General features: G+C 33.3%; 1 protein-coding gene across 4 annotated transcripts in view; it reads right to left on the bottom strand.

The window, feature by feature from the left end:
- LOC148619046 (protein CLEC16A-like) overlaps positions 1 to 16,473 on the bottom strand; it is a 59,790-nt gene that overhangs the window by 35,259 nt on the left and 8,058 nt on the right. For 3 of the 4 annotated variants that reach the window (XM_088578572.1, XM_088578573.1, XM_088578575.1), the window contains 8 exons: positions 16,066 to 16,189; positions 13,851 to 14,040; positions 12,899 to 12,949; positions 11,659 to 11,769; positions 9,823 to 9,994; positions 8,273 to 8,426; positions 6,188 to 6,288; positions 1,215 to 1,267 (listed from right to left, as the gene is read on the bottom strand). In XM_088578572.1, the coding sequence (XP_088434698.1) occupies positions 1,215 to 1,267; positions 6,188 to 6,288; positions 8,273 to 8,426; positions 9,823 to 9,994; positions 11,659 to 11,769; positions 12,899 to 12,949; positions 13,851 to 14,040; positions 16,066 to 16,189 (956 nt within the window). The remainder of the gene's footprint in view (positions 1 to 1,214; positions 1,268 to 6,187; positions 6,289 to 8,272; positions 8,427 to 9,822; positions 9,995 to 11,658; positions 11,770 to 12,898; positions 12,950 to 13,850; positions 14,041 to 16,065; positions 16,190 to 16,473) is intronic. The other variant, XM_088578574.1, reaches the window with a different exon arrangement.

The raw sequence follows: 16,473 nt of genomic DNA, 5'->3' as shown, positions 1-16,473 counted from the left end.
AAAGAGACCAAACACTAGAGAGAATTAGTGAAGGTATGTCAGTGAAGAGACCAACACTGGAGAGAAGTAGGGAAGGTATGTCAGAGTTGGTGAAGAGCTCAAACAGTAGAGAGAAGTAGGGAAGGTATGTCAGTAAAGAGACCAAACACTAGAGAGAATTAGTGAAGGTATGTCAGTGAAGTGCTCAAACACTAGAGAGAAGTAGGGAAGGTATGTCAGTAAAGAGACCAAACATTGAAGAGAAGTAGGGAAGGTAAGTCAGTAAAGAGACCAAACACTGGAGAGAGGTAAGGAAGGTATGTCAGTAAAGAGACCAAACACTAGAGAGAATTAGTGAAGGTATGTCAGTGAAGAGACCAACACTGGAGAGAAGTAGGGAAGGTATGTCAGTGAAGAGCTCAAACACTAGAGAGAAGTAGGGAAGGTATGTCAGTGAAGAGCTCAAACACTAGAGAGAAGTAGGGAAGGTATGTCAGTGAAGAGACCAAACACTGGAGAGAAGTAGGGAAGGTATGTCAGTGAAGAGACCAAACACTAGAGAGAAGTAGGGAAGGTATGTCAGTGAAGACCTCAAACACTAGAGAGAAGTAGGGAATGTATGTCAGTGAAGAGACCAAACACTGGAGAGAAGTAGGGAAGGTATGTCAGTGAAGAGCTCAAACACTAGAGAGAAGTAGGGAAGGTATGTCAGTGAAGAGACCAACACTGGAGAGAAGTAGGGAAGGTATGTCAGTGAAGAGACCAAACACTAGAGAGAAGTAGGGAAGGTATGTCAGTGAAGAGACCAACACTGGAGAGAAGTAGGGAAGGTATGTCAGAGTTGGTGAAGAGCTCAAACAGTAGAGAGAAGTAGGGAATGTATGTCAGTGAAGAGACCGAACACTAGAGAGAAGTAGGGAAGGTATGTCAGTGAAGAGACCAAACACTGGAGAGAAGTACGGAAGGTATGTCAGTGAAGAGACCAAACAATGGAGAGTAGTAGGGAAGGCAAGTCAGCGAAGAGACCAAACAAACATGGAGCTTTGCAGATTATTTTTACAACTTCAACATGAAGTTGCACATGTTCATAAGTGGATGCCTTACATGGCACTATTGAGATTAAATCAAGGAGCCTAAGTAAGTGGTTAGCTCTTGATATCTTAGTATACACATAATTTTGTAGGAACTTAATGAGTGGGTGTATTTTATAGCTAATTAGTCAGGTTTTTACATACCTCAGACTTCTCTGTTGGCATCAAAACAGAATCCATTAACCCTTGATGAATACCTGAAATTTTGTGTCTGTAATGTTTACATGAAGCCTTGTAGGCATTTTACAAAATTATGAATGAGTAATAAACACTTGTTACAAAATATAAGTATGAACATTGAAAACAATTCAGTAAAATAAATTAAAAAAAACAAAAAAAAAACAACATTTAATGATATAAGTAATTGCTTTTTGTTCAAATACATTGGTTTACAATTTTGAAAATATTTTGATGCAAGCCATTTTAACAACATACTTTTTTTTACTGAAACAATGTCCATAAAAGAAGAAATAATTAACTTCACCAAATACATTGGTACAGAATTTACTCAACAACAATTCACGAGCAACTTTAAAACATGATAAAAGGGATACTAACAAATACATATCGACATATATATTCTCAAATATGTACTAATTTAACATAAGGTGGGTGATCTATATACTTCTAAAACTTTTTATTTGATATGGAAGTATTAACTACATTCCAACATCAACTTCCAAATTCAACAGAAAATTGCAACATAATTTTTCATGTGTAGAGCAGATATGGAAATATATGGCATGTCAAATCACATCAACACATACACTTTCTACAGCAATTCTGTATTGAAAATAGATCATTTCCATGAGATTTTATTCAAATTTTTTCATCTATTGGTCGAAAGTCCTAAACATATGTTTTTTAAAACGTATGAAAAACATATGCTGCAATTTCCAAAGTGTATATATACTGAATTTGTGAATAAGCTTAATTAATAAAATAGCAATTAGGTCTCTTTCCATAAAGTTACACATAACAATTGCACAGGACAACAATTACTTTACTACGACAGTATTAAATATCAAATAAACCAACGGAAAATTATTACAAATGTATAAGAGTTGCTAACTTTTCTGATTATGAGCTTATTAGATACATGTAATATGAATGGTTCCCAAATCAGTTTTAGTACTGGATGTCTTTTTAAGATGCACTAATATAATAGATTTGTTCAGCATGTATATTAAAAATCCCTTTCTCTTCTCCAAAATGTATGAAACCGTCCTAATGTTACAAATTCCATATAACTCAAACATTTTTAATGGCATAATCTCAATTCAGCTAATTCTAAATATTAAACAACAAGAGGCTCCCAGGAACCTGAATCGCTCACCAGGTTAAAGTTTGTCTTTCAAGGGCAATAAATTTAACAAGGAGTTGTCACACAATTTTAACTTAAAAAGACTTTGGTAGGACTTATCCTAAGGATCACATCGTCAATTGGAAGTTTCTTTCTATCTATTATAGTCTTCAAGATATTGGCTGAAAACTAAAAAAAAACAACCGCCATTTTTCATCTTTCAAGGGCAATAACTCTTACAAGGAGTCGCCTACATCTTTGATCCCTGGAGACTTTTGAAGGCCTTATAACAAGGCTCATTTCAGCAAATGAAAGAATTTGGCTGAACCTAACGGTTTTGGAGATGTATGCGTTTTAGTAATGGCAGCCATGTTCTTTGACGGATCAAAAATCCCCACAATCAGTTCTATGCAGGATACCTCAAGTAACATTCATACCAAGTTTGGTTCCAGCTGGTCAAGTAGTGTCAGAGGAGAAGATTTTTGAAAGAAATAACATTAAAAATAGCAAAAAAAAATTGTCGAAAAAGGACAATAACTCCAAAATGGCTTAACAAATTACAATAAAAATTTGACCACAGACAGATTTCATCATGCTGAACACATTAACCAGGTCATAACTTGGCTAAACCTAATAATTTTGGAGATATATGTGAGAATTACTGTCTGACCTCTAGGTTCTATTTTTAGTAACAGTGGCCATGTTTTTCGACAGATCAAAAATCCACACAACAAATCTATGCAGGATACCCTAAGGAACATTCATACTAAGTTTGATTCGAATTGGTCGAGTAGTGTCAGAGGAGAAGATTTTGAAAAATTGTTAACACCGAGGATGGACGCCAAGTGATGGCAATAGCTCACTTGGCCATCGGCCAGGTGAGCTAAAAAAAGGTGATATTTTTTTCACTGTTGCAATCATAGTAATAAATTAGTCATAATAACATTCTATTTACAGTGCATTTATCTACAATTCTCTGTTCATCAAATTAGTTAGTTCAATGAAATGAAATTGAAGAGAATAAATGTTACAACATGCAAATAAGAACATCATAAACTTGGAGTAACAAATCAACATAATGAATTGATTCAAAGAGCAAAACTAAAGTAACTTTGAAGTAGACAATGTGTAGAGGGTAATTCTATTAATGTTAGTACTAACAACAAAAACATTCCAGGTACAGTAAAATGTTCGAAGAGATCACAAATAATATCAGTCTGTCAGTCCTGAACAATAGAATTCAGTCAGACTGAACTTCCTAGGAAAGTTTAAATGTCTGGTCTGAATCATCTGTAGTGTCACAAAGGGAAATAACTCCCATAAAATGTTTTTATATAACTCTGAATTATTTATACTTTGGTAAGCACTGTCATCAACAATTGAAAGTTTCCATCTGCCTATCAAAATTTTCATTTTTTAGATACTTTCATACGCTTTGACCTAGTGGATACTGGTTCTTTTATATGCCTGGACATAAAGAACGTTTAATCAATTATCTCGAATAATATTCAAGATATAAGCTAAAACCACAAAATTGGACATTTTCTTGTTTTTTTTAAGGGAAATAACTCTAATAAGGAATTCACTTGTGTAATTGAAGACATTTAAGACTATAAGGGTCATTTTCTGACCTTATTCAAGAAGAGTTAACAACAAAAGAGAACAAGCGACAGATGCAAAGGGATTGTAACAACTCAGATGAAGCTTCAATTTTGATGAATTTAATAAAGTAAAATAAAACTGTCTTACAGCACATTTAATTATGCCTAAATGTACATTATTGAAATTAAAAAAACAGCATTATATAAGTAACTGGAATGTTCTTTAATAAGTAACACAACACCACTGCATACCTTCTGTTACCACAAAGAAAGAAATTACATATATGTAGTTAGTACAGCTACATAATAAAATGAACAAGGTTTTCATCTGATTTTTTCCTGTTTTTTTTTTACCTTAAATAAGAAAATTTTTCTTCTCACATAGTTCCTGTGAAATTTGTCTACATTAAGCCTTCACATGAACTCCATGCTTAATTTTCACATGAAATCCCTATTACATTAATTTAATATGAAGATCATGTGAACTTCATAAAGCTCCATTTAAAACATCTTCAAAATCATACAATAAGAATGGGATGGGAAGACCCAAAATACTACACTCAGAATGGGATAGGAAGATCCAAAATACTACACTCAGAATGGGATAGGAAGATCCAAAATACTACACTCACACTGAGATAGGAAGATCCAAAATACTACACTCAGAATGGGATACGAAGATCCAAAATACTACACTCAGAATGGGATAGGAAGATCGAAAATACTACACTCACACTGGGATCGGAAGATCCAAAATACTACACTCAGAATGGGATAGGAAGATCCAATATACTACTCATAATGGGATAGGATACCACACTCAGAATTGAATAGGAAAATCCGAAATACTACACTCAGAATGGGATAGGAAGATCCAAAATACTACACTCACACTGGGTCAGGAAGATCGAAAATACTACACTCAGAATGGGACAGAAAGATCGAAAATACTACACTCAGAATGGGATAGAAAGATCGAAAATACTACACTCAGAATGGGATAGGAAGATCCAATATACTACACTCACACTGGGATAGGAAGATCCAATATACTCTCATAATGGGATAGGATACTACCCTCAAAATTGAATAGGAAAATCCGAAATACTACACTCAGAATGGGTTAGAAAGATCCAAAATACTACACTCCCACTGGTCAAGATGATCCAAAATACTACACTCAGAATGGGACAGAAACATCCAAAATACTACACTCAGAATGGGATAGGAAGATCCAAAATACTACACTCAGAATGGGATAGGAAGATCCAAAATACTACACTCAGAATGGGATAGGAAGATCCAAAATACTACACTCACTGGGATAGGAAGATCCAATATACTACTCAGAATGGGATAGGATACTACACTCAAAATTGGACAGGAAAATCCGAAATACTACACTCAGAATGGGATAGGAAGATCCAAAATACTACACTCAGAATGGGATAGGATACTACACTCAAAATTGGATAGGAAAATCCGAAATACTACACTCTGAATGGGATAGGAAGATCCAAAATACTACACTCAGAATGGGACAGGAACATCCAAAATACTACACTCAGAATGGGATAGGAAGATCCAAAATACTACACTCACACTGGGATAAGAAGATCCAAAATACTACACTCACACTGGGATAAGAAGATCCAAAATACTACACTCACACTGGGATAGGAAGATCCAAAATACTAGACTCAGAATGGGATAGGAACATCCAAAATACTACACTCAGAATGGGATAGAAAGATCCAAAATACTACACTCAGAATGGAATAGGAAGATCCAAAATACTACACTCACACTAGGATAAGAAGATCCAAAATACTACACTCACACTGGGATAGGAAGATCCAAAATACTACACTCGGAATGGGATAGGAAGATCCAAAATACTACACTCACACTGGGATAGGAAGATCAAAAATACTACACTCAGAATAGGATAGGAAGATCCAAAATACTACACTCACACTTTTAAGATGTTAAATGGTTGATGAAACACTTATGTCAATAGCAATGTCTTTAATATTATTGAAAATAGTGATACAGTTTATACCATCCAATGATATGGAAGAATTGACAGTCTAAGTAGAGTTTTTCCTATATGCATGTATCTGTCACAATCATTCAGTAAGCAAAGTATCAATAACCCAAGCAAACCAAGCATCCTCTATCCAAGCCAGATACTTTAATTCTATTGTACTTACCATCATTATGTCCCATGGCATACAGTAGACACAGTGCAAACAATGCCTCATAGTCATTTTCACTGCATTCCAAAGCATTAAATATGGCTTCTAAATATGGTCTGAAATACACAGAATATCAATAACTGAAATAAAGATAAAAGAAAATCACTAAGTGGAGTTTTCCCTACATACATGTATCTATTAATCTAGAACAAAATCAATTGTACATGTATCTACTTCTTTGTAGCACTTATATACAAGTTCCTTTGAAGTGAAAATAAAATGCTTCGCATCATGCAGCTTGATTCAACTGCAGAGACTGAAACCTGAACAGCTGCAAGTATGGACAGAATAGATTTGTGCTTACAAGATATATGGACAGGTGTATAGACAGACAGGATAATCCCTATATACCAAACAATTTGTTTTGTCGTATAAAAAATAGTACATAACATGTATATTCAAATATAAATTATACATAGGATCAGGCCAAATACTCATTATAGGTATCAAAGATGTTTCAACTTATTCAGCTATTAACCAGGTCTAATCTATAAATTGTTTCCAAAAGCAGCTTCTAGGTAGTTTTGTTGACAAAGCGCTGGCAACTCTAATTACTACATTTGTCAACAAAGCACTGAAGTCCCTTTCAACATCATCTGATAAAAGCCATCAAGTAGTATATATTTTAAACAGTTCATAAACTTTTAAAATAATTTTGACCTAAGTTCAAACTGCCTGATCATTTCCTGTCTGAGAGATCAGTTATTATCAAGGTCAATGTTTTGTCATAAATATATTGTGCCATCACAAATGAAACAATTTAATGTCAGTTTTGAAAGTTCACTCTACCTGTTTTGGATGGTTATCTGGCTGTAAATTGACTCTACCTGGGTAAAATGTCTACCTGGCTGTAAATTGACTACTTGTTTCAGATGTTTTAGATGGTTATCTGGCTGGCAGTTCACTCTACCTGTTTTGGATGGTTATATGGCTGTAAACTGACTTTACCTGTTTTAATGTCTACCTGGCTGTAAGTTGACTCTACTTGTTTTGAATGTCTACCTGGCTGTAAGTTCACTCTACCTGTTTTGGATGGTTATCTGGCTGGCAGTTCACTCTACCTGTTTTGGATAGTTATCTGGCTGTAAACTGACACTACCTGTTTTAATGTCTACCTGGCTTTAAGTTGACTCTACTTGTTTTGGATGTCTACCTGGCTGTAAGTTCACTCTACCTGTTTTAATGTCTACCTGACTCTAATTCGACTCTACCTGTTTTGAATGTCCACCTGGCTGTAAGTTCACTCTACCTGTTTTGGATGGTTATCTGGCTGGCAGTTCACTCTACCTGTTTTGGATAGTTATCTGGCTGTAAACTGACTCTACCTGTTTTAATGTCTACCTGGCTGTAAGTTGACTCAACATGTTTTGAATGTATACCTGACTGTAATCTGACTCTACCTGTTTTCAATGTCTACCTGGATGTAAGTTGACTATACCTGTTTTCAATGTCTACCTGGCTGTAAGTTGACTGTACCTGTTTTAATGTCTACCTGGCAGTAAGTTGACTGTACCTGTTTTGAATGTCTATCTGGCAGTAAGTTCACTTCACCTGTTTTGGATAATTATTTGGCTGTAAGTTGACAATAACTGTTTTAATTTCTACCTGACTGTAAGTTCACTCTACCTGTTTTCAATGTCTACCTGGCTGTTAGTTGACTATACCTGTTTTCAATGTCTACCTGGCTGTCAGTTGACTGTACCTGTTTTAATGTCTACCTGACTGTAATCTGACTCTACCTGTTTTCAATGTCTACCTGGATGTAAGTTGACTATACCTGTTTTCAATGTCTACCTGGCTGTAAGTTGACTGTACCTGTTTTAATGTCTACCTGGCAGTAAGTTGACTGTACCTGTTTTGAATGTCTATTTGGCTGTAAGTTCACTTTACCTGTTTTGGATAATTATTTGGCTGTAAGTTGACTATACCTGTCTTAATATCTACCTGACTGTAATTTGATTCTACCAGTTTTAATGTCTACCTGGCTGTAAGTTGACTCTACCTGGGTTGAATGTCTATATGACTGAACATTGATTTTACCTATTTTCCAGAGTAAAAGAAGTCTGTCTCTGTTCCACACTAGCATCAGGAGGTAATGTAGATCTCATTGTACTGTATAACTTTTCCTCATCTGTACAGTTCTGGTTTGTATTAGTTGTCCCTTCTGGGTCTGTAGGGGCACTAGTACCACTCTCTAAATAATGGTAATAATATAATTCATTTCTAACAATACAGAATGATGTCTTGATCTGTGTACATTATATCTGCAAGTTAATCAGCAAATATTCGTTTATATACCTATATGTAAAATTGGCATCTTAATCTTATATACATGAGTGAAAAAGATATACTTCAGTAATTTTAATGAAACTTATCTTTATTAAATTTGTAAGATGGTACATGTCTTTAAATATAGTATCTTTGTCAAACTAAAATATAATTGTACACTTGACAACAAAAATTTGACATACATGTAAATCTGGTAACACACAATTAAAAAACGTTATACACACAAACATGAACAATTCACAAGGAAAACAAGATGAAGATGAAAACCTCAAACAGGGTCTGGTACATTTCATTATCTAGAAGCTTTATAACAAATATAACCATTTTGTTCAATAAAAGCTGAGAAATCAACTATGAAAAGCTGAACAGAAGGACAGATAGAGAGTGGTTGTAGTTGCCCAAACTGTACAGAGTGAAAATAATTCACAGTATATTATCAAATTCTGAATACTATACCCTTACACACTCATTTGTGACATAGATCATTGAAAGTGCTGTTTGACTTGATCAAATAACACACTATATTGAACTTATTGTTTCTATGGTTCCGAGTAAAGCATTATTTAATATAAAGCAAGGAACATTATATTCATTATCACAAGCTGGATAAAATTTTGACTGAATAATGTGTAAGAATGTAATACTCATATCATGTAATAAATCAAACAGCAAAGTAAGAAATCATTACACCTGCAGCTATAACCTAATACAAAGAATATTCATATAATTATTAACAGGGGATAAAAACCAACACTGAATTGCAAGCATTGCCTTGTTAGGTATACCCACACATAAGGTGATATCCGACAGCACCCAAAACCCCTTACATATGTCACATCTATATAAGGCTACATACCAAATTTAAAATTCAGTAATCCATGAAGACACAATAAAAAAAACTACCTATAAAATTTCATCAAAATCCCTTGAGATGTTTTGAGTTATGCCTACAAGAAATGAGGACATAGGACAAACAGGGTGATTCCTATATTAACCCCAGATTTTGTTTAAGGGGTATAATTATAAGCATTAAAATTCACCAGTCCTAACATTACACTCCATAACAGATATACAACAACAGCATGCACTGATGAGAGAAATTTCCAGATAAATGAGTCAACTTAAATTTCTACATAATAAATATCCTTCAAATGTCATTGAACAGCTTTATTTCATTCTACTTATTAAACTCACAAAATTAAACTTCTTATCTTAAAGGTCAATTCTTATTTTTCAATTATAATCTAATTTAATATCTGGAAATTTAAAAAGTATTAAACAAATATAACTATAACATGTACCATGCATTTCCCTCTGTGAGTTTTCAGTCATTGACCGAGTTCTCATATAAAATGTAGAATTTCCTGTAGTTACAGGTTCATCAACTTCACCTTGCAGAAATGGGTGCTGCCCTCTATTGCTATCTAGGGTCACTTCTAATGTTTCATCTGGGGCTACAAATTCTCTTAGTCTCTAGAAATACAATGGAATAGTTCAATACCATATGAAAATCTGTGAAAAATATCATCCAATTCAAAACACATTGGGAAACTTGTTTATTATCTTTTGTAAGGGTAATCCTAACCACATTTCATTGCTAAATACAAAGATATTGATCTTAAATAAATATTGCAAATTTCAGTATGCTGTGCACGTGTTTAATGGAGTAGCCTCTCATCAGCAGCAATAACCATATATATTTATATACTGAGTGCCATTTTTTTTTTAAAAAGTGATGTGGGAGAGAGGCTTTTTTTTTTCTTTTGATCAGAAGCAAGTTTTTTTTTCTTAAAGAATTTTCATCTAATTGAAAAATTCTGTAATCCTACAGGATGTTGAGAAGTTAAATAAAATACTGAATGGCATTAAAACTTTACTGGAATATGAGACATGGCAAAAAATAAAAGCCACGAGATAAACTTTCTTTGTTAATGATCAATGTTAAATAACAGCCACATTTGCATCGTATTTTTCAGACAAATTTTAACTAATTAAATGTCGATTCTGGGCTGGATATGAAAATTTCTGGAATGGATATGAAATTTCCTGATTTTATCGTAAGAAAAATCGCAGATGCGGGGGGGTTTTAGGGATGCGGCAGGGCCTGAGAACCTAGCATATTTTTTTTAAGTCTAATCTGTAGTTTAGTTATCTCCTGTGGGAGTCTTCTTATATTCCTACATGAACATCTTCATATGATGCCCAACCTTACTACTGTGAAAGTACTTTTATTCGTGGATACCAATTTTTGTGGATCAGGGAAGAAACACAAGTTTCTTGATTCTTGAAGTCGTGGTTTTGAGGTTTTCAGTATACACACAAATGGAAATCTTCTTTTCTTTGGAACCAAATTTTGTGGTTTGGCCTATCCACGAAAATTGGTACCCCACGAAGAATAGTACTTTCACAGTATGAATTTTCATCAAAATCCTTTGAGTAGTTTGAGAAGAGGTCCACTTGCAATGTTTTAACATGGTAAAACAATTTAACATATTTAACCCTTAAGTTGAATTATCTCCCTTTGGAGTCATACCCATCTGCATATAAGGCACAACCTTCATCTAGTTCCCTTGAATGGTTTAGGAGGAGTTGTGCTTCCAAGAAATGTAAACAAACTGACAGACAAAAGACAGAAGAGGTGATTTCTATATACCTGAAAACTTTATTTGCGGGGGAGATATAAAAAAAATAAACTGTATCAAATCCCAAAATTTTGAAAAAGGGAACAAAATCCAGCACCAATTTAATTGTTAATATATCAATTGTGTGTATTTTTCCTTTTTCATAGGAGACAGTATATATATATTAGGCTGGAACTGTTTGTTTATTGTTGCTGAGTTATAATATTCATTAGTTATTTGATTGGTGATGCCTAATTCATTTTTGTTTATTTTTGTTATTATTGAGTGACAGACAAATGATAAATGGCTTTGTACAAATTTGTTAAATTCAAATAAGGGCCGCTATGAAACGGTCATGTTATGGGTGCTACTCTTACAGTTGAAAGCTAGATGGCAGCCTCTTAGGTTTTTTAAATGAACTTTATTGCTGGGGTTGTGTGTATCAAAAGAATCACCTAAACATCTTGTTTCATTTTTCATTCTTCCCTAATTATTCAGTACCAATGCCTTACTTACAGTTTGAGGTGAATCACTAGCAATGTCATGGTGCTGTATAGATAAATCTCCCTCAAATATAATCTCAGCTAATTGTCGTACTAATGGTGAGTAACTGATGATTAAGAAAACCTACAATGTTAAATAATTTATAAACTTAGAAAGAATGTGAATAAAAATTGATAAATAAAAGAATTCACTTCATATATTCAACCATGGCTATATCATCTTGGAGATGGTAACTTTATAGTGTTTATATAATAGAACTTTGCCTGTATCCTGCTGGAAAAAATCAGAAGATAACAGATATAAGAATAAAGATTGGGTCCAATACAATGGTGTATGGTTACCATGTTTCATAAAAATTGATTCAATAGTTCATGTGGTGAAGCAATAAAAATGATGTTACAGTAGTACGATGTGGGTTATATTCTAAGTACTCAACACTTAAAAATATAATTGGATACAAAATTCCAACCTATATGCCTATCTTCGTCCTAAGTGCTTAAAAATTATCCCATTTCAGGAAGTTCAGGTAAGTATTGTACAGGAAATAAGTGAAAATATCACTTTAGTAGTAAATTTATGAACATTTATAAGTCCAAAAGTGCATAAATCCTTTAATAATCAATTATCATATTGTCATATGATTTTCATATAATATCCAAAAGAGCAATCAAGTTTCAAGATTTTAAAATTCCTAAGATAAGATTTTCATGTAATTATTCTGCACACCTACATACACTCTATTCAATGTATACAAAGTTTGTAAAAATCTAGACAGTAGTATCAGTTTTGTGTTGTGACCTTGTTTTGGGAGTAGATTTTAAAAATTTTTAAGTTCAAAGGGAGACAACTCCAAGTAATCAGATAATTTCCTGTTAATGTTGACATAAAGAGATACTTTCCTTGTTTCTGTGAGTTCATGTTATTGGTTTTAGGAAAGACACCATGACAAACAATTTAACAGTAGATTTAGGAATATTTTGGAGTTAAAAGGGACATACATGTACCTTCTAATAAATAATCAGATCTGACCTTATTGCCAAAATGCAGATCTTCGTCTTGTGTACTTCATGTCGACCAAAATTCATAAAGCATTTAAAGAAGAAGAGGTCAGACAAAAAACAGGTCTTACACTTACTCATGGGGTATTAAACACTTTTAGTTTTCAATGTTTTACAATGTATAATTTTAATTTGTCTTGGCACCCATTTGACTCAAAAAATAAAATAGGATAAACAAAATAGAAATAACAAACCTGAGACAGGAGATACAGAGCTACAACTGAACTGATGTGTTTCTTGTCACCCTGAAAGCATAATAAAAAAATATATTATGTTGAAGGCATGAATATTGCCTACAGAAGCAAGTGCCATGAGGTTCAACATTGTTAAATTCTCATTTTTTTCCATACAAGCAGCTCCACTTAAATTCTATTTTAGTTTCATAATTTGTACTAATTCCAGAAAAAAAATAGTTCTTTATGGTTTATGGGAATGTTCTACAAATATCCTGTGACATAAACAAGTGCACATCAAACTGAGGCAACTAGAAGCTTTGCATCAATTTAAAAAAAGATTGCCTTTCCTTTTTAAAAAAAGCTGTGCTTCAATTCAAATTAGAAATACAATCACAGCTTTATTTTCTCCAAGGCAGGTTAGGTTCTTCAACAAATAATGGAGCAGTTGAGAAAGATGTGTAAGTATATGCAACTTTACTCAAACTTTTAGATGAATAGTGTCTGAATCAGAAAAAAAATCAATCTATTTTCATATACTGATCCTGACACATGTCAATATTTCATTTTCTTGCTGAGGAACTTTTTTCTTTGGGCTGTTTCTGCTGACTACAGAACCCTATTAAACTGGCTGATAACTATCAATGGGGACCATATGAAGAATTTTTTTTTCAAGTGCACACACATTACTGTTATTCTCACTGTGTGCTTGCTGTTACTCAATAAGTGTATACAAAATACATGTGATACAATTCTGAACTGTTGGGGTATTGCATTATCATAATTGTTAATTCATACCTAAAGAGTCCTGGGGAGGTTTGGCCTTGTCTAAAAATGTACCAACTTATGCAAAAATAAATCATATATGAGGCTACAGACATTAAGAATATTAATGTTTCCTTTTTTTGGTCTGAAAACTTATCACAAGTACCAGTACATATTTCATTACTCTGTGTTTGGGCTGATAGCATACCTGTCGACCAGCATGTTTCTTCCTCATAGTCAGACTATAGACATACAATGGAATAAGAAGTCTGTTAAGGAGCTGGTCCGTCAGTACTTCATTTAGGGTATCAATCTTTATACAGAGTATATCATTCAGGTAGTGAAGATGATCCAAATGTTCTGCCACTAAATCGGCTAATCTGTCTCTACTTTGGTGACTAGAAAAATGAAAGAAAAAAATTATTTGCCACATGAACAACTAGTAACTAGATAGCGACACTAAAACAAAAACTTAACCTCCTGTGTAACTTGTTTTGATAAAAATTGAGTTAAGCGTAGCATAAAGAAGTTAGTACGTCTTTTGTTTAAATTTTATTAACATTTAGACTAAAGCTATAGTCAAATAAGAGGAATATAGATTAACATTTGTTTTTCATTACCAATATAGGGACAAAACATCACACCTTATTCATTCAAGTTAGATATATAAGCCAAGTATATACATTGTCCTATTTAGTTAATATGTCTCTTACTGATGTGTTATTTAGCATGCAACTCATGAACAAACATTTAAGAACAATCAACTTTTGCAGAATCCATTACCAGTTATCTGTATCAGAACTTCTCACATTTTGTAACTGATACAAACTTAAAGCTAAATGTACCTGTATTCTGGAAAAGTTATATCTTATACAATACATAACCTATTAATTAAAATGTCTCTTCTTCAATCAATAAAGTTTTCTGAAAGATTAGAAATGTGTAACTTTCCCAAATATACACTGAAAATTCATTTACAAAAAAAACATAATATTGAAACTTGCTAAAGCTAAAGTTAATCTGCTTTGTCAAATTTTATGCACTGCCACTAGGGGAAACAAACAACAATATTGAAACGTAACAAAATCAAACAAAATCAATGAGGCAAACCCTTCATAATTTCTCTCACTAGCATTCTGTACATCAACTCATTTTGCAAGAAAACTTTATATATTGAGGAAAATGGATATCAGCCTACAACTGAAATTGACACCAAATACAGACTACTTAGCAAAAACAAAGGAATGTTTATAGCATGTAAGACAATGTGGAGGGTTTGTTGGTCCACATATTTGTGTCTAACAAAGTGGTACATACCTATCATATCGCCTTATACTTTTAAGGTACATGATGCTGACAAATAGACAGGTAATAAGGCTTAACACTCAAGACAGACAGGTTCAAATTACAAGGCTGAACTCTTGACATAAATGAAACTTAAGTTTGAACAGACCAGTTACAATTACAAGGTTTAACTCTCCAGACAGGAAAAAAACTTAAACTATCTAAAATATAAGGACTACAGAAAAAAATATAAGTGATGTGTGTTAACATTAAAATAATATACGTATCAAAGTGACCTCAATTTAAGACTTTTGAAAGTATGAAAAATTTAATGGCTGCTGACCAAATTAAAAGCTATGGATGAGCAGTTATTTAAAGCATTATTTAAGCTAGCGTCTCATGTAACTCTATAAGCTGTATTTCCTATACTATCAGTGTCCCAGCTAGCAAAAATTAAGCACCATAGCCCCATGGCCTTTGAGCACAACATGAATAATGACTTCAGTAACAACTATTCCTGTCTAAATATCTTCAAACCACTGCATATATATCTACTTACAATAAAATGCTTTTTTAAACCAAGAAATAGTCAAAATACAATATGATAATCATTGATTTATATGAATTGAACAAATTTATCCCTTAGATTCCAGTTTAGCATCCTACAAATATCTATAGTGTTCTAGGATTCCACACTCCATCACCAAGTGAAGTTTTGGTGTGGGAAAGTTTAATATGTTTCCCTTTCCTTTTGGCTTGTAGAAAACTTGAATTTCTGAAAGGATTTGTTTGTTGAAAAGTGGACTTTAATTGTGGCAAAAATAATTTTCATTTGAAGTTTTGCCATGGAAACCTTAAAATAAAAAATATCATAGAGCACTGTATACTAGTACTTTTTCATGCTTGTGCCATTCTGCTTAAATTTTCTGGCTGGGACACTGCATAAAAGTTCAGTAATAGAGTAGATTAAGTGGAAATCACCAATACCCCTCACTTGTGTTAATCATATAGATGATTTTATATGGTACAATAAATCCATCTAAATATCTTAAACACTGAAGAAATAAGAACGACATTGATAAGACTGCAAGAACATGGAGTTTTACATCACTGACATCAAAATGGAATCTTATACTTACTCAGCATCGTGCCTAACACAGAGGTCAACATTTAGGATGTGGTTACCAATAAACCAAACCAAGTTAGAGAAGTATGGAGCAGCTGTTCTGTCCCTTATATATCTCAACATTGCTTTATCTTCAACTATAAAGACAAAATAATCTATGCAGTGTGAATAGATTCTTCTATAACATGAGGCAGTGAACAATTTCTCAGGGAAGGAACATATATAAACATTCCCCAAATTAAGAAACTACACCTAGAAGGATGCAGCATTCTACTATCCACTTTCCTATAGAAAACATGCATATGATCTAATTATATCAGGATGTGGAATATATGTACTGACTAGTTAATCAATGACATGGATTTACATTTAACACTTTTGTGATGATATTGAAATTTTACTATACAAAGCCAATCATTGT

The sequence above is a fragment of the Perna viridis genome, chromosome 4 (assembly GCF_037379345.1).
Source record: "Perna viridis isolate PV_CMFRI_1.1 ecotype Kerala chromosome 4, ASM3737934v1, whole genome shotgun sequence".
In the NCBI taxonomy this organism is placed as follows: domain Eukaryota; kingdom Metazoa; phylum Mollusca; class Bivalvia; order Mytilida; family Mytilidae; genus Perna; species Perna viridis.
Note: the sequence above shows the minus strand (reverse complement) of the source record. Positions and strands in the feature narration are given on the sequence as shown.